At 41.6% G+C, this 25,455-nt stretch overlaps 1 protein-coding gene across 1 annotated transcript; it reads left to right on the forward strand.

The window, feature by feature from the left end:
• Positions 1-25,449, forward strand: LOC111971668 (interleukin-6 receptor subunit beta-like). Its single transcript, XM_023998519.2, has 13 exons — positions 1-306; positions 6,591-6,711; positions 7,599-7,774; positions 8,132-8,292; positions 8,438-8,621; positions 11,627-11,709; positions 12,015-12,246; positions 12,439-12,627; positions 15,156-15,257; positions 15,409-15,684; positions 15,801-15,894; positions 16,072-16,174; positions 24,500-25,449. The coding sequence occupies exons 1-13, from the start codon at positions 243-245 to the stop codon at positions 24,575-24,577; spliced, it is 1,863 nt and encodes a 620-aa protein (XP_023854287.1). The 5' UTR covers positions 1-242; the 3' UTR covers positions 24,578-25,449.
• The last annotated feature ends 6 nt before the right edge of the window (positions 25,450-25,455 follow it).

Genomic DNA, 25,455 nt, shown 5'->3' on the forward strand with positions numbered 1-25,455 from the left:
ATGTTCCTGGAACTGTCACACGTCTTCACACTGTATATTCAGAGCTCTGTTGTGTGACACTCCGAGGACACCGTTAGTGACAGCAGACCCGTTTCTAATGAGGCATGTTAAGATTTGTTTACACAGGCAAGACAAGCTGTTTAGGACCCATATTTTAGGCCAATACGAGGCTTCAGATAGTCAGCCATGTCGTAATCTGGACTCGGGGTGCTGGAGGCATAGGAATTCATCGTAACTCGAGGATGGACGACAGGAGTCTAGCACTTGTGGCTCTTTACATTGGACTAAATATTTGCACTGCCACAGGTGAGAGTTTCTATATCTTTTTAGAGTGTTGTATCTACATACATTGGAAGTTGGAACAAGTCTTGTTTCTCGTATGAAAGTACAAAAAAACGACCTATTTAAGAGATCTTGATTAAATACTAGGTAATGTAATAATTGGCATGCTGCTACCTACCCAGCTAACAACAAACATTCCCACAACTTTAGAGAATGTTCCTTTGAGTCTCATTAGGTCATTAACTAACATTTTTATAGGAATGTTCCCTTGATGTGCAAGGAATGTTTCCAGAGTAGGTTACCATGTTCTCAGAATTGTAGATATTAATGTTCTGGACACACTTCATGGGAATGTTGCAATAACATTCATGTGTCCAGTTTTCTGAGGATTAGGAGAATATTCAATCAACATCCCACCAAACATACACAGAACATGGTTACCATGTTCCCCTGAATAGAAGATAATGTTCTAGACACGGTTCATGCTAATGTTGCAAGAATATTCATGTGTCCTGTTGTAAGGATGTCGCCTGATGTTTAAAATGTTTATTTCATTACACATCAAGCCTTATTTCTGTTGCCGAGCCAAATAAGGCTCTGATTAGGGAACCACTAATCTGTTCATAGCTCTTTGTCTGTTGGTAAGTTTAGGGATACTCACACACACAGTACTTTTAACATAGTGTTTTCAACATTGACAGCAGTTTCCATACCAAGCGGTGATGAAGCCAGTCAAGATGCTCTCTGGTGCAGCTGTCATTTAGTAATGACAAAATGTATTTAAAACTTCACGCACAGTAAAAATTTTGCATGATTTAATGCAATTATTTTATTGATAGGACAGGGAAAAATGTCCTTGTGCACACCAAAGCACACCAAAAGACGGCATTAACGATAAGTAACAAAATAAAGACGCCACTTCTAAAATCCTATTTTACACCATAGCCTGCTGAATTTGCAAGATACATTTTCTTTCATTTTTATTTAGTCACAAATGAAAATGTGACACTGACTCACCCATGGATTAATGTTTCAGCATTGTCTTAATGAAGAGTTCGGCGTTCAGTATCCACCGGTCGTGGTATAGATGTGTAACATGTACTCTGGGAATCAAGTACAGGGAGTGCAAATTTAGTAACAAATAGTACGAAACACGAAAAGCGTACAGATAAGAAACAGAGTCAATAACACCTGAGGAAAACACCAAGGGGAGTGACAGATATAGGGGAGGAAATCAGGAAGGGGATGGAGTCCAGGTGAGTGTCATGAGGCTCAGGTGCGTGTAACGATGGTGGCAGGTGTGCGTAATTTGTATTTATTTATTTATTTATTTTACCTTTATTTAACTAGGCAAGTCCGTTAAGAACCAATTCTTATTTTCACTCACAGCCTAGGAACAGTGAGTTAACTGCCTTGTTAACTTCTCTGCGCTACGGATCCCTTTTACGGGATCATTTTCCTAAACAACCGCTGAATTGCGGGGCGCAAAATATTACAAAAAATATTTATAATCATGCAATCACAAGTGAAATATACCAAAACACAGCTTAGCTTGTTGTTAATCGTTTCAGATTTTGAAAATATGCTTTACAGCGAAAGAAATCCAAGCTTTTGTGAGTGTATCAATCAATGCTAGAACAGCTAGCCCCAAATTAGCATGGTCACGAAAGTCAGAAAAGCAATAAAATGAATCGCTTACCTTTGATAATCTTCGGATGTTTGCACTCACGAGACTCCCAGTTACACAATAAATGTTATTTTTGTTCGATAAATATTACTTTTATAACAGAAAAACGCCATTTGGGTTGCGCATTATGTTCAGAAAACTTCAGCCTCGTTCCGGTCCTGAAAGGCAGAAGAAAATTCCCAAACGTATCAGATTCAAAAATATTACTAAAAATATTTATAATCATGCAATCACAAGTGAAATATACCAAAACACAGCTTAGCTTGTTGTTAATCCACCTATCGTGTCAGATTTTGAAAATATGCTTTACAGCTAAAGAAATCCAAGCTTTTGTGAGTGTATCAATCAATGCTAGAACAGTTAGCCTTATATTAGCTTGGTTAGCTTGGTCACGAAAGTCAGAAAAGCAATAAAATTAATCGCTTACCTTTGATAATCTTCGGATGTTTGCACTCACGAGACTCCCAGTTACACAACAAATGTTATTTTTGTTCAATAAATATTACTTTTATAACAAAAAAAACGCCATTTGGGTTGCGCGTTATGTTCAGAAAACTTCAGCCTCGTTCCGTTCGACGAAAATTCCAAAAAGTATCCGTAATGGTCGTAGAAACATGTCAAATGTTTTTTATAATCAATCCTCAGGTTGTTTTTAACAAACATAATCGATAATATTTCAACCGGACCGTAACCTATTGAATAAGAGAGAAAAAGAAAATGGAGAGCTACCTCTCTCGCGCGCAGGAACTATTCAGAGGACACCTGACTAGTTTTGAAAAATCTCGCTAATTTTTTCAAAATAAAAGCCTGAAACTATGTCTAAAGCCTGGTCACAGCCTGAGGAAGCCATTGGAAAATGAATCTGGTTGATACCCCTTTAAATGGAAGAAAGACGGGCCAGGAAACACAGATAAAAATTAAAAAAAATCACTTCCGGGTTAGATTTTCTCAGGTTTTCGCCTGCAGAATCAATTGTTATACTCACAGACAATATTTTGACAGTTTTGGAAACGTTGGAGTGTTTTCTATCCTAATCTGTAAATTATATGCATATTCTACGATCTGGACCTGAGAAATAGTCCGTTTACCTTGGGAACGTTTATTAAAAAAATAATAATAATAATCTGACCCCTAGCATCTTAAAGGGGCGGAACAACAGATTTGAACCGTTAACCAGCTCAGGGATTCGATCTTGCAACCTTTCGGTTACTAGTCCAACGCTCTAACCACTAGGCTTCCTGCCGCCCCAATGATGAGATAACTGGCGCCGGAGAGGGGGCCTGAGCTGGAATGTGAAGCTAACTGAAGCTGTCTAGCTTTAGAAAACCCTGAGTAGATCTAGCTTCCTTCATAGTATAGTATACCTGGCATACTACAAAGCAGGATCAAGGAGTTAGCCAGCTAACTAGCCTAAATATTCTGGGGCAAAAAACATAGTTATTTTTGAAAGATAAGCTTGAAATGGGCAATCTCTAATTGACTCAACAACAAAAAACACATATCTAAATTTAGCTTTCTTACTGAACCGGAAAATCATAAATTATTTCTGGCTATTTATCAAAGTTATCTGGCTAAACTTATTGCTCCTGCTTTGTAGTATACCCTGCAGAACTAATAACATAGATTTCTGAAACCTACTTCAGGTTGGTTAGTGAGGTCAAGCCTACACTGATATATTTAACAGTGTCAAGAGCACGTGTGGAGTGGTAGCATACCAAATATACATCACTCTAGTAGTCAATCAAGGTCAGTATTTTTGGTGTGCCAAAATCCTGAACTATCCCAAATTCAGGACCTTAATTAAGAGCTTGGTTGTGGAGGAATGCAATATTTTAAAATTGTTTTATTTTCATTGTGTATAGCAAAAAAATAATGGAATGTATTGCTTTTTTTATTTTATTTTTATAAATAAAATAAAAAAATAAAATTTTACCCCCTTTTTCTCCCCAATTTCGTGGTATCCAATTGTTAGTAATTACTATCTTGTCTCATCGATACAACTCCCGTACGGGCTCGGGAGAGACGAAGGTCGAAAGCCATGCTTCCTCCGAAACACAACCCAACCAAGTCGCACTGCTTCTTAACACAGCGCGCATCCAAACCGGAAGCCAGCCGCACCAATGTGTCGGAGGAAACACTGTGCACCTGGCAACCTTGGTTAGCGCGCACTGCGCCCGGCCCGCAACAGGTGTTGCTGGTGCGCGATGGGACAAGGATAACCCTACCGGGCAAACCCTCCCTAACCCGGACGACGCTAGGCCAATTGTACGTCGCCCCACTGACCTCCCGGTCGCGGCCAGCTGTGACAGAGCCTGGGCGCGAACCCAGAATCTCTGGTGTATCTCTGAATGTATTGCTTTTTGATGAATTACTATGTATGTTGTTTCTTAATCTTTTATTGGCTTTCAGGATATAGATCTAATTTCAAAAATAGATTAGCTAATCTCAATATGACTTCATAGAAATAATATAAGCCTAAATAGATAACTAGATTAGTAACGAATGCACAGTAATATCCAGGAGTATATCAGAAAGGACTATAATTTGTTGGTATTTCTTGAGAGAGACAACGATAGGGAGGAGGTCAGAGACACTGCCAGGATAACAACCTCTCCCTCAATGTGAGCAAGACAAAGGAGATGATTGTAGACTACAGAAAAAGGAGGACCGAGCACGCCCCCATTCTCATCGACAGGGCTGTAGTGGAGCAGGTTGAGAGCTTCAAGTTCCTTGGTGTCCACATCACCATCAAACTGTCATGGTCCAAACTAAGAGGTCGACCGATTATGATTTTTCAGACTGCTCTATCAAATATCAAATCATAGACTTAATTATAATATAATAAATGCACCGAAATACGAGCCTTAGGTCATTAATATGGGCAAATCCAGAAACTATCATTTCGAAAACAAAATGTTTATTCCTTCAGTGAAATACGGAACCGTTCCGTATTTTATCGAACGGGTGGCAAACCGAAGTCTAAATATTGCTGTTACATTGCACAACCTTCAATGTTATGTCATGATTATGTAAAATTCTGGCACATTAATTACGGCCTTTGTTAGTAAGAAATGGTCTTCACACAGTTCGCAACGAGCCAGGTGGACCAAGCTGCTGCATATACCCTGACTCTGCTTGCACTGAACGCAAGAGAAGTGACACAATTTCCCTGGTTAATATTGCCTGCTAACATTAATTTATTTTAACTAAATATGCAAGTTTAAAATAATATACACGTTTATTGATTTTAAGAAAGGCATTGATGTTTATGGTTTAGTACATTTGTGCAATGATTGTGCTTTTTTCGCGAATGCGTTTTTGTTAAATCATCACCCGTTTGGCGAAGATGAAGTAGGCTGTGATTCAATGATAAATTAACAGGCACCGCATTGATTACATGCAACGCAGGACAAGCTAGTTACACTAGTAATATCATCAACCATGTGTAGTTAACCAGTGATTATGTTAAGATTGATTGTTTTTTATAAGATACGTTTAATGCTAGCTAGCAATTTACCTTGGCTCCTTGCTGCACTCGCGTAACAGGTGGTCAGCCTGCCACGCAGTCTCCTCGTGGATTGCAATGTAATTGGCCATAATTACTGATTACTGATTGTTATGAAAACTTGAAATCAGCCCTAATTAATCGGCTATGCTGATTAATCGGTCGACCTCTGGTCCAAACACACCAAGACAGTCGTGAAGACAGCACGACAACGCCTATTTCCCCTCGGGAGACTGAAAAGATTTGGCATGGGTCCTCAGATCCTCAGAAAGTTATATTGCTGCACCATCGAGAGCATCTTGACTGGTTGCATCACCGCCTGGTATGTTAACTGCTTTGCCTCCGGCCGCAAAGCACTACAGAGGGTACTGCGTACGGCCCAGTACGTCACTGGGGCCAAGCTTCCTGCCATCCAGGACCTCTATACCAGGCGGTGTCAGAGGAAGGCCCAGAAAATTGCCAAAGACTCCAGCAACTCTAGTCATAGACTGTTCTCTCTGCTACCGCACGGCAGGCGTTACCGGAGCGCCAAGTCTAGGTCCAAAAGGCTCCTTAACAGCTTCTACCCCCAAGCCATAAGACTCCTGAATAGCTAATCAAATGGCTACCCAGACTATTTGCATTGTCCCCACACCCCCATTTTTACGCTGCTGCTACTCTCTGTTTGTTATCCATGCATAGTCACTTTACCTCTACCTACATATACATATTACCTGAATTACCTCGACTAACCGGTGCCCCCGCACATTGACTCTGTACCGGTACCCCCTGTATATGGCTTCGCTACTGTTATTTGATTTTTTTTTACTTCAGTTTATTTTCGTAAATACTTTCTTAACACTTTTTTTTTCTTAAAACTGCATTGTTGGTTAAGGGCTTGTAAGTAAGCATTTCACTGTAAGGGCTGCCTACACCTGTTGTAATCGGCGCATGTGTCAAATTACATTACATTTGATTTGATTTGAGACTGTGGTTTGTTCAGCTAATGGCAAGCAATAACATAGATCAAAACAGATGATTTTGAATGTGCTGTTTCCATATGTGAGCATTAATTAAACATTATTTCTACACACTTTGAATCACCTATATCCTTTCTCTCCCCTCTGGTCCATGCAGAATTCTCCCTCAGCCCTAGCCAGCCTCAGTGTGTCTTTATTGCCTACTCCAACGTGACCTGCTACTGGACACCTGGACAAGGCTCTCCCTCAGACACGCGCTTCACACTGCAGGTCAACATGTAAGACACGTGCTACAACATCTACGGCACAAGTTAATGGTTGTGATTGTATGAGGCCCCTTAGACAGAGGAAGAGGCAGTACTTGAATGCCAATATATCCTTCAACATGCAGTGCCCTGACTGAAGTAAACAAAGGCAGGCTGACATATTCCAGCAGTTGCGCAACCACAGAATGATTCATTACATTTCGGAGGAAGCTGGTGGGAGGATGGGCTCATTGTAATGGCTGGAATGGAATTTTTGGAACAGAGTCAAACATCTGGTTTCCATATGTTTGATGTGTTTGACACCGTTCTATTAATTCCATTCCAGCCATTACAATGAGCCCGTCCTATAGCTCTTCCCACCAGCCTCCCCTGTTCTATTTCAATGAGTACTCTACACCTTGACATCAGCATGCCTTTGTTTTCTCCATGACCACAGGCTGAATGAGGAGATTTAAAATATAATTCATAGAGTTCATTAATTATATTGATGGCAAAGCTCCCAGCATAAGTTGCCTAATGCCTACCCAACGCCATTCTGGTGTATCAACTTTATCACTGTGTTTCATCATGTGTGAGTCATATTTGAGTTTGTTATGGTTATTTCCCTGGATTGTACTTAAAAATGACATTGTAACATGTTTATTACACAGATCTGTAAAATAATATATTCTCAAAGTTGGTGCTCATTAACCTTTACATATAGATAATTTTATTTCATCACCAGGAAACATCAGGCGAAACACCTGACTGCAGTGTAATGTGATTTGAGGTTCGGATTGGGTTGTTCTGAGGCTGACACAGTGGAGATTCGTTGTGCAGGAAACTATTCAGGAAACAAACAAAATTATTTTGTGTGTGTCTGCGTGTGCGTGTGCATTCCTGTGTGTTTGTGCCTGCAGAACCGGATGCGATGACCCTGTGATCCATCAGTCCCAACTGTGTCAGACTATTACCCAGACCCACTGCTCTGTTAACGTGACCTATCTGAGCCGCTGCTACTGCATCAGGGTCCTGGCCGACAGCCCTCACACAACAGCAAGCTCACCCAGCCTCTGCCTCAATGCCATAGACGCAGGTAATACACAGTGTCATACAATAGACTATACAGAATGAAGGATCTTAATTTGATCACCCTGTTGCAGGAGAATATTGGAAATGTAAACCTTGTAGTGTATTTGAAGTTTAAAAAGGCTTCTGAAGTTTGTAAGTTCCGCTTTGAAATTTCTGAGTTGATTTTCCCTTATGAAAAATGTATCAACCCCTACAAAAATGTCCATTAATTACAAACCACATAATAATTCACATTTCCTATTGCTACAGGATTATTTTCCTGCTGTAGCAAACTGGCTTAAATTAAGATCCTACATCTGTACGCACATGTTTTACACACATCTTACTTTACATCTAATCCTTTGTCTTTTTCTCCCCCCAGTGAAGCTGCCCACCCCTGTCCTCTCCAATGTGTCAGCAGTGAGAGGCAAACCCAGATGCCTGAAGCTGCAGTGGACTACCAATACCAGCTTCCCGGTGACCAGAAAACATATCTCGAATGGTGCTCTGCTCTTCCAGGTGCAGTACAGCACAGAGGAGCAGGTGTGTGGCCCACTGTCATCTCCAATCTATCAGTTACTGTAGGACTATGTAATGTATACAATGTGATGTGTATAATATATGTATATCTACAGCGGGTGTTTGGTGTTAAATAGTTATCCGTTTTTTACCCATATATTGCCATCAGCCTGAGCCCAAGACAGTGAAGGTGGACCTGAGACCTGAGAGAGAGCAGGGTCTCTTCTCTGCCTCCACGTGTCTCTTCTCCGCCTCCACTCTATATACACTGATGATGCGTTACCGATACAATAGTACCCTCAGCCACTGGAGCGACTGGAGCCCAACACAACAGCAGTGTACAGAGGTGGCAGGTGAGAGAGTGGGAGAGAGTGAGGGAGAGTGAGAGACTGTGAGTGTGTGAGTGTGTGAGAGAAAGAGAGAGATCTAGTGGTCTAAGCCGTGGCCTCCAGACCGGAACACATACAGTGGGCTCCAAAATTACTGGCATCCCTGACTGGCAATGCACAAACAATACTTTAAAAATATAATTATAGAGATAAACTCAAAATACTGTACTTTATTCATGTTTCAATGGAACCAACCAAAATCATACAATTATTTAATGCAAAATACATTTCCCCAAAATCAAGGTTTCATAATTATTGGCACTTCTCATTTAGTACTTAGTTCAATCACCTCTGGCAAGGATAACAGCATGGAGTCTTTTCCTGTAATGTTTGACCAGGTTAAGAAACACATTTGGAGGGATTTTGAACCATTCCTCTATGCAGATCCTTTCAAGATCCTTCACATTCTTGGGTTTGCGCTTATCAACTGCCCTCTTCCACTCAGCCCACAGGTTTTTGATTGGATTGATGTCCGGCGACTGAGATGACCATGGCAGAACATTTATTTTGTTGTCACAGAACCATTTCTGTGTGGATCTTGAGGTATGTTTTGGGTCATTGTGTTCTTGGAAAGTTCACCTACGGCCAAGTCCCAGCCTTCTGGCAGAGGCAACCAGATTGCCAGCCTTAATTGCCTGGTACTTATGCCATCAGTCTTAACCAGTGCCCCTGGACCTCTGGAATTAAAACAGCCCCAAAACATCACTGACCCACCACCATATTTCACCGTGGGTATGAGGTGCCTCTCCTAGTATGCATCTCTGTAACGATGCCAAACATGTTGATGCTGTATCTGACCAAAACGTTCAATGTTGGTCTCATCTGACCAGAGCACCTTCTTCCAGTCATAATTTAAATGGTGTCTGGCAAACTCCAAGCGCTTGCGTCTGTGTCTTGGGGTCAGAAAGGGCTTTCTTCTGGCAACCCTTCCAAAGAGACTGTGGTTGTGGTTGTCTGATGGTGAATTTTGAAACCTGGTGACCCCAAGACGCCACCAAGGCCTGCAATTCTTTCACAGTGATTCTTGGGGATTTTGTTGCTTCTCTCACCATCCTCCTCCCTATCCTGGGGGGCAAAATGCATTTGCGTCCTCTATCCGTGAGGTTTTCAACTGTTCCGTATCTTATGATTTTTTTTAGAATTGCCCTGACAGTGCTCAGTGGTATATTCAATCGTTTGTGGATATTCTTGTAGCCATTACCAGATTTATGAAGGTCTACGACCATCTGTCTCTTTTTAACTGCTAGTTCTTTTGTTTTCTTCATGGTGTTGGATGGCAAAGGGATATTGCATGCGTGTTACCTTATTTTTATATCCTAGTGAAACAGGAAGTGATGTAATAGCTCAATATAGTTCCTTAAGACTTAGATAAACTTAAATAAGTGGAATTTAATTCCAGGTTTAATTTTGGTAGATGTTATTTACAATAATCTTTAAGGGTGCCATTAATTGATTAACAGATTTTTTATTAAATCAATCATTGATTTTGGTGGGTTCCATTGAAACATGAATAAAGTACAGTATTCTCACATGTTGGTATTTTGAGTTTATCTCTATAATTATATTGTTTATATTTTTTTAAGTATTGTTTGTGCATTGCCAGTCAGAGGTGCCAGTAATTTTGGAGCCCACTGTATACAGCTGCAGCATGGATTCCAATGCACTACTCCTTTAGGAAAAAGAAAATAAGAAAAAAAGAAAGCGAGGAGAGGGAAACCATGTGACATGAGAGAGTTTGATTTGCTTTCTAGTAGAAAAAGAAAAGGGATGTAGAGTAGAACATTATATTGTCAGCGTAGTGTGCTTTGTTCCTAGGACTATGAAACGGTCAAGGAACAATGATCTGGGAATATCTTTTATCACATCAAATCAAAAACTGTTGATAAACCCCAGTTCCTCCTATTCCCCTCATATAGATCTGTGTGGCTTTTCAAATGACTCATGTAGAATAATTTTACCTGTTAAGTTAGAACAGAAGTGGATTTCTAGTACATTCTAGCTCCTGAGTGGCGCAGCAGTCTAAAGCACTGCATCTCAGTGCAAGAGGCGTCACTGCAGTCCCTGGTTTGAATCCAGGCTGCATCACATCCGGCTGTGATTGGGAGTCCCATAGGGCGGTGCACAATTGGCCCAGTGTCATCCAGGTTTGGCTTGGGTTGACTGTCATTGTAAATAAGAATTTGTTCTTAACTGACTTGTCTAGTTAAATAAAAGTAACAAAAACATTCAAATGAAGGGAAGAGGAAATTCACCAACCCCTGAAGAGTTGCTGAATTTCCTCTTCAGTTTTCTCAGCAATTCATGATCATTTCATGACCGTTGGTTGGAGAGTGAGGTAGTGGCAGTGTAGCTTCCCCTTAGCACATGAAAGGGGCAAACTGAATTTTAAATTAATGATATATACCCAGAGATTTTTTTACGAATTTAACTTATGCCTCATGAGCTTAGTTCAACTAACCCCATAAGAACCCAAAATATAAGCTTGTTTAACTCCATAAACTATGTAATTGTAAACAAACACTGTATATCCTCAAAACATGGTTAAAACTATAATTTTGATATCGTTAATGGTCAGTCCATAGCTCTTGTCTATGAATTTGTGAGTGGTTACGTTTCTCCAGCCCCATCCCTCAATTGTTTATAGAAAGCGGGGTGGCCACTTTGTTATTGTTTAAATTGCAGATTGCCCCTTGAAAAGTCACACGCAAGGTGAAAGTGAAGACCAAGCCAAGTTGGCCATAGTGTGCTTCCTCCTTGGCTGCACAGGCTTGTGGGAAATGTAGTCTGGGCAGACCATAAATCATATGTAGATAAGAACAGAAATTGTCTGCTTAAATGAGCACATTATTGTGCATGAATCTTTTATACATCACCTTACATGTGTGGCGAGGTTTTTGAATGGATGTGATTAGTAGTGTGTTGAAGATACTAGTGAGGTTTGCGCTATCTGATTGTGTTCTCCCCTCTAGCACCCTCTACTGTCCCTCAGCTATGGAGGACCGTTCAGCCTGTAGGTGGAGCAGACATGAGACGAGTGACTCTGCTGTGGAAGGTAAGGTGGCACAGAGGAGGCTGGTGGGAGGAGGTATAGGAGGACGGGCTCATTGTAGTGGCTGGAATGGAATGGTATCAAACACATCAAATATATGAAAACCACGTTTGACTCAGTTCCATTTATTCCATTCCAGCCATTACAATGAGCCCACCCTCTTATAGCTCCTCCCACCAACTTTCTCTGAGGTGGCACTAGGGCTAGTTATTCTGCTCTCTCAGGTCTATTCCATTGTAAAGTGTCTATATGGATATTCTTCTATAAACATTCAGTTTGAGTTGTTGTTGTCCTTGTGTATCTTGCAGTCCCCACCCAGGAGTCAAGTGAAATGCTCAGTCCCATGGTTTAACATATCCTGCTGTACTGAGGGTTCCCAGAATGCACTGCATACATGGGACTGCAATGGCCTGAGTGTGTCCGACACTTCCTGTCATCTGACCCTTCCCCCTGAGCGCTGCTCCTGCACACTGAGCATGTCCAACCCTGCCGGCATCTCTCCTCCAGCTACCATCACAATCCCCAGCACCACGGACACAGGTACACAGACTCTGACTGTATTTGACCATTGACGTCAATAGCATTGCGACATATTAAGACGATAGCATTGTGTGGCAGTGTATATATTGATATGAATTTGAACAAATGCCCAGAAACTTTTGCATCATTTTAGTTGTATTGTGTCCAATGCATATCCTCTGTAAAATAACTTACTGATGGTATGATCACCAGCACCCAAGGCTCTGGTGGATGTCAGTGTCACAGCATTGGATGATTCCAGACTGGAGGTACGATGGACAGCTCTAGAGTCCCCATCACTAAGCAGCTTCCTGGTGGAGTGGTGGGCTTTATCTGAGACAGCTAGCTATACTCCATACTGGCAAAGACTGAGCCACAATGCAAGCAAAATTATAATCACAGGTAAATGGGTTGATTCTATGCATCATTCAGCTACTTAATTGTCATGCCCATGACTAGGGCACAGAGTTTTCCCTGATCAGGTCACATGTCACAGGGGCCTCCTACTCTATGTGTGCCGGGGGTTGTCCTGCCGCCCCCGCCACGACCAGGTATGCCCCTGGTGGCAGTGGTCCCTCCTATCTATTTCCCCATCTCATATTCTAATCTATACCTGTCAATATAACTTCCAAATACTCCACAAAATATGTCCAAAAAACTAAGTGGATAATATCCACCACTTGATGAACTTGTTGATCCTTTTACACCCTAATGAAGGCTTGTACCAAACCCAAACACTTAGGCATTTCGGGGGTTCTGTTTTTTATTATATAAAACATAACAAACCAAAATGACAAGACAATAAAGGCTTTTTACATCATCCCCCTTTAAGAGTGCCTTGATGTGAAAAGTCAGCCCAATGATTATTTTTTCTAAATTTTTCACTTACTAAGTTGTGGACATTATACCTTTTGTTTTAATGCCAGTCATAGTCCACCCTTTACAAAGAGCACTATCTACCAAATTTCCAATGGCCTTATAGCCTTTACCAATGGAGATTGCTGCTGAGGGGAGGACGCATCATAATAATGGCTGGAATGGAGTCAATGGAGTAGTATCAACCAAATGGAAACCACGTCTTTGTGTTAGATATCATTCCATTGACCCCATTCCAGCCATTATTCAAATCAACTCACATTTTATTGGTCACATGCACATATTTAGCAGATGTTATTGCTGGTGTAGAGAAATGCTTGTGTTCCTAGCTCGAACAGTGCAGTAGTGTCTCACAATTCACAACAATACACACAAATCTAAAAGTAAAAGAATGGAATTAAGAAATATATAAATATTAGATCAAGCAATGTCGGAGTGGCATTGACTAAAATACAGTACAATAGAATACAGTATATACATATGAAATTAGTAAAGCAGTATGTAAACATTATTTAAGTGACTAGTGTTCCATTATTAAAGTAACCAGTGATTCTATGTCCATGTATATAGGGCAGCAGCCTCTAAGGTGCAGGGTTGAGTAACAGGGTGGTAGCCGGCTACTTATTATGACCCGTCCTCCCCTCAGCAGCCTCCACTGGTCTTTACCCATTTGAGTGCAGCAGCACATTGTTTTTTCTACCCTAAAAATATGTACTGAACAAAAATATAAACGCAACATGTAAAGTGTTGGCCCCATGTTTCATGAGCTGAAATAAAAGATCCCAGAAATGTTTCATACGCACAGAAAGCGTATTTCTGTCAGATTCTGTGCACAAATTTGTTTACATCCGTGTTATTGAGCATTTCTCCAATGCCAAGATAATCCATCCACCTGACAGGTGTTGCATATGAAGAAACTGATTAAACAGCATGATCATTACACAGGTGCACCTTGTGCTGGAGACAATAAAAGGCCCCTGTAAAATGTGCAGTTTTATCACACAACACAATGCCTGAGATATCTCAAGTTTTGAGGGAGCGTGCAATTGGCATGCTGACTGCAGGAATGTCCACCAGAGCTGTTGCCAGAGAATTCAATGTTAATTTATGTACCATAAGCTGCCTCCAATGTCGTTTTAGGGAATTTGGCTGTACGTCCAACCGGCCTCTCATCCACAGACCACGTGTAACCACGCCAGTTCGGACCTCCACATCCGGCTTCTTCACCTGTGGGATCGTCTGAGACCAGCCACCCGGACAGCTGATGAAACTGTGGGTTTGTACAACCAAAGAATTCCTGCACCTACTTTTGGAAACCACCTCAGGGAAGCTCATTTACATGCTCGTCATCAGGGTCTTGACTGCAGTTTGGCATCGTAACCAACTTCAGTGAGCAAATGTTCATCTTCGATGGCCACTGGTATGCTGAAGAAGTGTGCTCTTCAACGATGAATCCCGGTTTCAACTGTACTGGGCACATGGCGTGTATGGCATCGTGTGGGCGAGCGGTTTTCTGATATCAATGATGTGAACAGAGTGCCCCATGGTGGCGGTGGGGTTATGGTATGGGCAGGCATACACTACAGACAACAAACACAATTGCATTTTATCGGTGGCAATTTGAATGCACAGAGATACTGTACCATGACAAGACCCTGAGGCCCATTGTCGTGCATTCATCCGCTGCCGTCACCTCATGTCAGCATGATAATGCACGTCCCCATGTTGCAAGGATCTGTACACAATTCCTGGAAGCTGAAAATGTCCCAGTTCTTCCATGACCTGCATCCTCACTAGACATGTGATTTCCTCATATGAAGTGTAACTCAGTAAAATCTTTGAAATTGTTGCATGTTGCGTTTATATTTTTGTTTAGTGTAAATAAATAAAAAAGGCCTATATTTGGTGACGTGATCAGGAAAACCTCTGGGGCCCTACTTTTACAGTATATGTTGTATCTACAAAGACTTGACAGACAAGTATGTGTTGTTGCATGGGATTACATTCTGACGATGGGTGTGAGTAATGTGCGACCAAATACCCATTGTTGTCAGAGGGCGTGTGGCCGAAACAGTGCTACAAAGTGACTGTGAGCCCTGAGTATGATGCAGAGACTGGGGAGGAGCTGTCAGTAGAAGCCTACACCAGGCAAGAAGGTCAAACACACACACACACCACAACAACTTACTTTATATCCTAGGCTTTAGCTCATTCATTGATTTGTCAATAGCTGCCACCATAATGAATAACATTTTATGTGGATGTGTTGTACACCTTTTTACTCACCCTTTTACATGAACTCTTCAGCCCCCTCTGCTGGCCCCAAGCCAGTGGTGCAGGAGCTGAGCAGCAGTGCTGTTGTCCTGCAGTGGGAGCCTGTTCCTCTGGAGCAGAGGCATGGCTTCATCCGCTACTACACCCTCTACATCCAGAGTGAAGAAGAAACTCCAGAGGTTGTAGTGGTGCCAGGAGACAGCCTGAAGTACCAGTTGAGTGGTTTGTCTGGACTGTACAGGATCCACATGGTGGCTCACACTGATGCAGGAGGGAGTCCTCCTGGTCCAATGCTTGATGTGGTTGTAGGTGAGGACTAAGACAGGCTGAGATGTTTTAACTGTTCTATTGACTTACCTCCATTGGAGTGGACAGTTGTTCATTAATTTGTGTGTGTGTGCATGTGTGTGTGTGTTCCAATCTAGGGGGCGTTGTTTTGGTGGACACCATCCTGTGGTGTTCCATTCCTACTGTGCTCACCGTCCTGATACTGCTGAACTGCCTACAGTGGAGACAGAGGTGAGAGAGCCACAGAGAGAGCAGCCTACTAGTAGAGGTCTTGAAGTGGAACTCTCCCCATGTCTTGCCAGCCTGCTGCACTTTTCCAGACCCATATGTTTCCCTGGCTGATTAGCAGCAGACTGCAGATGCCTCCACTTAGTCTGTGAGTCTGATAACAGTGTCTGTTCTCTGCAGGATAAAGCAGAATCTCTGGCCTACAGTCCCTGACCCTGCACATAGTAGCCTGTCCACCTGGAACACAGAGACTAAATACACCACAGTCGTTGTCACTGGGGGGGTGAGTACTTTTATGATCCTTCCCATCCGGAATCTTTGGGACGTCCCTACCCCATTAGAGTTTAAGGTTAGGGTAATAATAATAATACATTTTATTTTAAGTGCTTTTCACGACACCCAAAGTCACTTTACATACACAAGAAAATCAGAAGGATTAAAAGCAATAAAATCACACATTAAAATAAGTAAGTGTATAAAAGTACACCAAACATGATGACAGACTAACCACGGAGAACACTCAACATGATGACAGACTAACCATGGAGAACACTCAACATGATGACAGACTAACCATGGAGAACACTAAACATGATGACAGACTAACCATGGAGAACACTCAACATGATGACAGACTAACCATGGAGAACACTCAACCTCAACATGATGACAGACTAACCATGGAGAACACTAAACATGATGACAGACTAACCATGGCAGAACATAACATGATGACAGATTAACCATGGAGAAACACTAAACATGATGACAGACTAACCATAGAGACACTAAACATGATGACAGACTAACCATGGAGAACACTAAACATGATGACAGACTACCATAGAGAACACTAAACATGATGACAGACTAACCATGGAGAACACTCAACATGATGACAGACTAACCAAGGAGAACACTAAACATGATGACAGACTAACCATGGAGAACACTCAACATGATGACAGACTAACCATGGAGACACTCAACTCAACATGATGACAGACTAACCATGGAGAACACTAAACATGATGACAGACTAACCATGGAGAACACTAAACATGATGACAGATTAACCATGGGAGAACACTAACACTGATGAAAGACTAACCATGGAGAACACTAACATGATGACAGACTAACCATGGAGAACACTCAACATGATGACAGGTGTCGTGTCTTTGGCTATGCCGGATTAAGTGATATGACATGCTATTCTATAAAATAATTTCTCTGTAATTAATATTACCTGATTAACCTGTTATGGCTGCAGCCCGACGTCATCCCGACGCCGGTACACCTATGACAACATCCAGCTCAAGTGCAGGGCGCGAAATTCAAATCTATTTTTTTAAAATTTTAACTTTCACACATTAACAAGTCCAATACAGCATTTGAAAGATAAACATCTTGTCAATCCAGCCAACATGTCCGATTTTTTTAATGTTTTACAGAGAAAACACCACATATATTTATGTTAGCTCACCACCAAATAAAAAAGGAGGACAGACATTTTTCACAGCACAAGTAGGATGCAAGTAGCATGCACGCCAACTAACTAACCTAGAACCAACCTAAATAACCTAGAAAAAACTACTCAGATGACAGTCCTATAACATGTTACACAATAATCTATGTTTTGTTCAAAAATGTGCAATATTTTTAGCTATAAATCAGTTTTACATTACTGCTACTATCATAGCTACAGTCAGAAATCGCACGGGAGTAGCCAGAGAAAATACAGACACCAACGTCAACTACTAATTACACATCATAAAACATTTCAGAGAAATATATGGTGGATAGCTAATGAAAGAGAAAGATCTTGTGAATAGAGCCAATATTTCCGATTTTTCAAGTGTTTTACAGCGAAAACACAATATATCGTCATATTAGCTTACTACAATAGCTAACATCACAACAGCATTGACTCAAGGCAAACGGTAGCATAGCACAGTTCGACAGATATATGAAAAAGCATCCCGAATTGGGTCCTTATCTTTGTTGATCTTCCATCAGAATGTTCTCCAAGGGGTCCTTTGTTCAGAAATGTCTTTATTTCGATCCAGAACGAACAATTTCCCTCTTGAATTAGCAAGCACACTGGCAGTGCGACGCTAACCTCTCCATCTTGAAAAAAATTATTGCGTCGCATCACGTCTAAAGTCCAGAATACATTTCAATAATATAATTAAACTATATTGAAATAACATACTTTAGGATGATATTGTGACATGTATCAAATAAAATCGAAGCCAGAGATCATATTCACCTTTACAGAGTGTTTTCCAGGAGCTGAGTCCAGGTCCTACTTCGCGCCCAGAAAGAAAAATAAACTGCGCAACACTCACTCCAAGAGGTTGTGTTCAAACCCAGGACGAGATAATCAAGTGATTTCTTCTCTCACTTCCGCATGACACCCAGAGGAAGGCGTATGACATGTTTCTACAGTCCTAAGTGACATGCCCTTTTATAGACAAGGGCTTGAAGAGCGACATCGATTTTGGAAATCTCACTTCCGGATAGGAAATGGGCTGTAAAAATTGTTCTGTTCCACTTAGAGAAATAATTAAAACGGGTTTAGAAACTAGAGACTGTTTTCTATCCAATAGTAATAATAATATGCATATTGTAAGAGCAAAAATTGATTAAGAGGCCGTTTGAAAATTTGCACATATTTTCCAGTTTTTCAATACGCCCCCTGCAGCCATAAAATCAGAATAAACCGAATAAAGACCTGGTAATCTTTTACATCAATAGCAGTCAATTATTAATCGTCACCTTGTTTAGTCTCATCTGAAAGTGGTAAATTCTTGGTTATCTTCACGAACCCTGGCTAACAAGTTGAATCAGCAAAACTAAATTTGGTTTAATTATTTATTTACTAAATACCTAAATAATCACACAGAATGGATCATACATTGATTACAAATTATGTCATAAAGAAAACGTCCCTGGTGGACGGAACAGATACGACGGCTGGTTACACAAAGAGAGGGGGTTGGGTTTGAGTGAAAGAGCGGGAAGACTGAGTAACAAAGGGAGAAGCTATGCTATCGTAAATACAGAATCTTATGCATTCTAAATAACCGCTCATTTGAAAAAGGAGAATGCAATAAATATTTACTCTGAGCTGCGCTTCGGTAGATTGGTCGTCGATGGAAGGCCGGTTTGTCCTTTATGGATCTCTGGTCCTCTGTGTCACGTTCTGAACCTAGTTATTGTGTTAATTGTTTGTTTTAGTGGGTCAGGACGTGAGTTGGGTGGGCATTCTATGTTATGTGTTTCTATGTTGGGTTCATGTTAACTAGCCTGATATGGTTCTCAATCAGGGACAGGTGTTTTACGTTTCCTCTGATTGAGAACCATATTTAGGTAGGCTGTTCACACTGTTTGTTTGTGGGTGATTGTCTCCTGTGTCTGTGTTTGTAGCGCCACATGGGACTGTTTCGGTTTGTTTGTAGTCTGTACCTGTTCGTGCGTTCTTCGTGTATATGTAAGTTCTTATGTTCAGGTCGGTCTGCGTCGTTTGTTGTTTTATAGTTTGTTAAAGTGTTTTCGTCTTTACTTTAATAAATTCATTATGTCATATAACAACGCTGCTCTTTGGTCCAATCCCTACTCCTCCTCTTCAAGCGAAGAGGAGGAGAACACCCGTTACACTCTGAAGAATGTCTAGTGGTGAACTGGAGCATGGTAGGATGGATACTCTGTCCGTCCTCTCCTAGCCCACGTTTAGCGACTGCTGCTAACTCAACGGCTAGGAGGTATCACTTCTGGAGTGAATAAGAGTTCAAAGTTCATACCAAGTTGCCATACTTTTAAGCTCATGCTATATTCTGGCTGGTATAGTTGAAATTGATCCTTTCAGCGTGTTGATCGTCATCTCCACGTTGAAATTCGATGCTAATTTCGTTAGGTTATTATCTGAGCCCTTTCAATGTGGAGACCGTCGTCCTCTCGTCCTAGGAACAGAAAGTTACATTTTCATCAAGGGCTTTATATAGGAGGGGAGAGAAGGTCGTGTTTCATAGTTTATAACCAATGTCTCTTCACATGGGCGGGGCCACTGAGTGAACAGAGCTTTAACCTTATGAAAACCCAATTCTCTAATTTGGAAGCTAAAATTACATTTAATCTTTTCACAAATAGTTTCATATTTAAACATTTAAATTGCACAACAATTCCATGTGAATCTGATAACTATGTGTAAACTGTATCTTGGAAAGTCTATGTCATCCTATCATTAGTAAGAATGTCTCAGATGCCAACTGATCTGGCATCATATTCATTAAGTACAAATGCATATTTTCAACTGGTTGGATTACCGAAATATGGTTCCTTTCACTCCACCTTTTGATGTTCCCAGACTCTATATGTTTAACAAAGGCTTTTCAAGAGTCCTTCTGAAGAGTCAAGAGAGAGAAAAGGGAGAAAGGTATTTATGGGGGGGATCATAAACCTCACCCACAGGCCAACGTCATGACAGTCCCCCCATGTTGGGTTCAATCTTGCGATTAACCTGCACGTTGGGGGTGATCTTAAATCAACTTTTAATTGTCACATACACATCTTTAGCAGATGTTATTGCGGGTGTAACGAAATACTTTTGTTTCTAGCTCCAACAGTGCAGTAATATCTACCAATTCACAACAATACACACAACCTAAAAGTCAAATAATCTAATTAAGGAATATATAAATATTACGATGAGCAGTGGCATAGTGTCACGTTCTGACCTTTATTTTCCTTTGTTTTGTCTTTAGTTAGTATGGTCAGGGCGTGAGTTGGGGTGGGCAGTTCTATGTTGTCTGTTTCTATGTGGGGTTTTCTAGTTTGGCCTGACATGGTTCTCAAGGCAGGTGGCAGGTGTTTTGTGTTGTCTCTGATTGGGAACCATATTTAGGTAGTCTGTTTTGTATTGTGGGTTGTGGGTTATTGTCTATGTCATTACGTAAGTTGCCTGTGTCTGCACTTGTCGTAGTATAGCTTCACGTTCGTTCGTTTGTTGTTTTGTTAGTTTGTCAAGTGTTCTTCGTTTCGTCTTCGTTAAATAAATTCAAGTATGCTTTGGTCCGATCCTTGCTCCTCCTCAGACGAGGAGGATTACGACGTACGTGACACATAGACTAAATACAGTAGAATAGAATATACACTGCTCAAAAAATAAAGGGAACACTTAAACAACACAATGTAACTCCAAGTCAATCACACTTCTGTGAAATCAAACTGTCCACTTAGAAGCAACACTGATTGACAATAAATTTCACATGCTGTTGTGCAAATGGAATAGACAAAAGGTGGAAATTATAGGCAATTAGCAAGACACCCCAATAAAGGAGTGGTTCTGCAGGTGGTGACCCCAGACCACTTCTCAGTTCCTATGCTTCCTGGCTGATGTTTTGGTCACTTTTGAATGCTGGCGGTGCTTTCACTCTAGTGGTAGCATGAGACGGAGTCTACCAACCCACACAAGTGGCTCAGGTAGTGCAGCTCATCAGGATGGCCATCATGCGAGCTGTGGCAAGAAGGTTTGCTGTGTCTGTCAGCGTAGTGTCCAGAGCATGGAGGCGCTACCAGGAGACAGGCAGTACATCAGGAGACGTGGAGGAGGCCGTAGGAGGGCAACAACCCAGCAGCAGGACCGCTACCTCCACTTTGTGCAAGGAGGAGCACTGCCAGAGTCCTGCAAAATGACCTCCAGCAGGCCACAAATGTGCATGTGTCAGCATATGGTCTCACAAGGGTCTGAGGATCTCATCTCGGTACCTAATGGCAGTCAGGCTACCTCTGTCGAGCACATGGAGGGCTGTGCGGCCCCAAAGAAATGCCACCCCACACCATGACTGACCCACCGCCAAACCGGTCATGCTGGAGGATGTTGCAGGCAGCAGAACGTTCTCCACGGCGTCTCCAGACTCTGTTACGTCTGTCACATGTGCTCATGTGCTCAGTGTGAACCTGCTCATCTGTGAAGAGCACAGGGCGCCAGTGGCGAATTTGCCAATCTTGGTGTTCTCTGGCAAATGCCAAACGTCCTGCACGGTGTTGGGCTGTAAGCACAACCCCCACCTGTGGACGTCGGGCCCTCATACCACCCTCATGGAGTCTGTTTCTGACTGTTTGAGCAGACACATGCACATTTGTGCTCCTGAGTTTGAAGAGATGCTGTTGCATCTTCTTCACCACACTGTCTGTGTGGGTGGACCATTTCAGATTGTCAGTGATGTGTACACAGAGGAACTTGAAGCTTTCCACCTGCACCACTGTGGTCCCATCCATGTCGTTGGGGGCGTGCTCCCTCTGTTGTTTCCTGAAGTCCACAATCCGCTCCTTTTGTTTTGTCGACATTGAGTGAGAGGTTATTTTCCTGGCACCACACTCCCAGGGCCCTCACCTCCTCTCTGTAGGCTGTCTTGTCATTATTGGTAGTCAGGCCTACTACTGTTGTGTCGTCTGCAAACTTGATGATTGAGTTGGAGGCGTACGTGGCCATGCAGTCATGGGTGAACAGGGAGTACAAGAGGGGGCTGAGCAAGCACCCTTGTGGGGCCCCTGTGTTGAGGATCAGCGAAGTGGAGTTGTTGTTTCCTACCTTCTCCACCTGGGGGTGGCCTGTCAGGAAGTCCAGGATTCAGACCCAGGGCCCTGAGCTTAATGATGAGCTTGGAGGGTACTATGGTGTTGAATGCTGAGCTGTAGTCAATGAACAGCATTCTGAAAAATCCACATCCAACCTACAGAGCTTGAGAGGATCTGCAGAGAAGAATGGGAGAAACTCCCCAAATACAGGTGTGCCAAGCATGTAGCGTCATACCCAAGAAGACTCGAGGCTGTAATCACTGCCAAAGGTGGTTCAACAAAGTACTTATTAAAGGGTCTGAATACTTTTTTTAATATACATTTGCTACAATTTCTAAAACCCTGTTTTTGCTTTGTCATTATGGGGTATTATGTGTAGATTGATGAGGGGGGAAAACAATTTAATCAATCTAAGTCAGTTAAGAACACATTCTTATTTACAATGACAGATTTTTTTACAAAACAACAAATTTTTACCTCGTCAGCTCAGGGATTTGATCTAGCAACCTTTCGGTAACTGGCCCAATGCTCTAACCACTAGGCTACCTATCTCCAATAAGGTTGGAGCGTAACAATATGTGGAAAAAGTAATGAGGTCTGAATACTTTCCGAATGCACTGAAAACAGAAATAAATAAAATTCTTAAAAATAGGCTACAACACCAGAAAATATGATGATTTGGCCACAGGGGATCATTAGCTTCATAAAAAAAGATGTGGATTGTTTTAAATCACATAGCCTACAGTCGGAAGGGCCCACAATTTGCGCAGCTCATGCTGCAAATACCAAATAGATGATTGTTGAGTTATGACTGTCAGTGAAAAGCAGAGACCCAGCCAGGCATATCACAATATTTAAAAATACAATCATGGAAAAACTGTTTTAAAAGCAAATGGCTATTACTGTAAAAAGATGACAATGAAAAGACTCCTATTTGTATTTTAGTTATCAAAATGATTAACTTAATTGAGCAAACAGTAGCCTATCTTATTGGCACCAGCGGAAAACATCGGCCATATCCCCGGTGAGTGTGCATATTCACTGTCTTTATCATTGGGTCAGTGCCACTTTTGTTTGTTTTTGGACAATAATTTCCTCCTTCAGGTTAGATGGACGTCATATTGTATTCGTGTCGCCCCTTTTCGTAGGCCGATTATATGGAACAGACAACATCGCTTTTATTGATCTGTTTGTCACTGTCAACAGAGTAAGCTACCCTGTAATTGTTGTACTATTAAAAGAAATGCGTGTGTGCACTTGGGTGTCCCGTACCAGTAAGAAAGGGTGAGACTGTTGCAGCTGTTGGATAGATAGCCTCGACTTTGTTTTGAAAAGAGGCCAGAAAACTGTCACAGAGGTCGATGGTGGTTATGAGAGAGGGGTTGTCCAATGGGCGAAGAAGTTTGTTGATGTTTGAGAAGAGCTCTCTTGGGTTTCCTTGTTCATTCCTTATGATGTTGGAGAAATAGGCAGATTTGGTTGTGGCAAGTGAGTCCTTGCAGTTGTGAATGTGGTCTTTGTAGGCCTCCTTATGGACAATGAGCCCTGTTCCGTTTGTAGAGCCGTTCTAGTTGTCATCCTGTGGCTTTCATGGCACGCAGCCCAGGATTGTACCATGGCGCTGGGATGTTGAAGGAGACCACCCTCCTTTTAAGGGGGAAAAGAACATCCAGGTGGGAGGAGAGTTCACTGTTGTAATGAGCCACCAAGTCAGTCACTGGGTCAGGGGGGTTATGCAGGTAGGGTTTAGGGTAGGGACGTCCCAAGGATCCACAATTGCATACTTTTATATACCAGATGGCAAAATTGGACTGTGCCCTAAAAAATGGAAAAACACAGATTTCTATTGTACATATCTGTAGACAATGATCTCATTGAAGATCTCTGGAAGTCCACATAAAAATACACGGAGTAGGACTAATTTAGTGAAGCATTTTTTTAATTGATTACTCTGTATTGCACGTTTATGCTATATTATTTGTCTAACCAATAAAACATGTTCTAAGTTATTCTCTTTATTTTTCAGAATCTCAGAGGAGAGAACACCATTTCAAATAAAGCCCCAGTGTCCCCACTCCCCCAGCAGGGGGCAGAAACCTATTGATGTTGATTGTACGTGGTAATATGATTTCTTAGGACGTCTGAACCCTGTTCTTTGTTTTTCTGTTATATGTTCTGAATTTGTTTATGTTATAACACACTGTGAGGTTTTCATTGGCATCTGTACAGTACTTTGAATATTGTTTTTATCCAATCAAGTTTCATTGTGACCTGGCAAGTCAAAATAAGGCCACTTTGCAAAGTAATTCAAGTAATATATGTTTCATCTGTTCTATATACAGTGGGGCAAAAAAGTATTTAGTCAGCCACCAATTGTGCAAGTTCTCCCACTTAAAAAGATGAAAGAGGCCTGTAATTTTCATCATAGGTACACTTCAACTATGACAGACAAAATGAGAAAAAAAAATCCAGAAAATCACATTGTAGGATTTTTTATGAATTTATTTGCAAATTATGGTGGAAAATAAGTATTTGGACACCTACAAACAAGCAAGATTTCTGACTCTCACAGACCTGTAACTTCTTCTTTATGAGGCTCCTCTGTCCTCCACTCGTTACCTGTATTAATGGCACCTGTTTGAACTTGTTATCAGTATAAAAGACACCTGTCCACAACCTCAAACAGTCACACTCCAAACTCCACTATGGCCAAGACCAAAGAGCTGTCAAAGGACACCAGATACAAAATTGTAGACCTGCACCAGGCTGGGAAGACTGAATCTGCAATAGGTAAGCAGCTTGGTTTGAAGAAATCAACTGTGGGAGCAATTATTAGGAAATGGAAGACATACAAGACCACTGATAATCTCCCTCGATCTGGGGCTCCACGCAAGATCTCACCCCGTGGGTTCAAAATGATCACAAGAACGGTGAGCAAAAATCCCAGAACCACACGGGGGGACCTAGTGAATGACCTGCAGA

This window comes from Salvelinus sp. IW2-2015, linkage group LG13 (assembly GCF_002910315.2).
Source record: "Salvelinus sp. IW2-2015 linkage group LG13, ASM291031v2, whole genome shotgun sequence".
Classification (NCBI taxonomy): Eukaryota; Metazoa; Chordata; class Actinopteri; order Salmoniformes; family Salmonidae; genus Salvelinus; species Salvelinus sp. IW2-2015.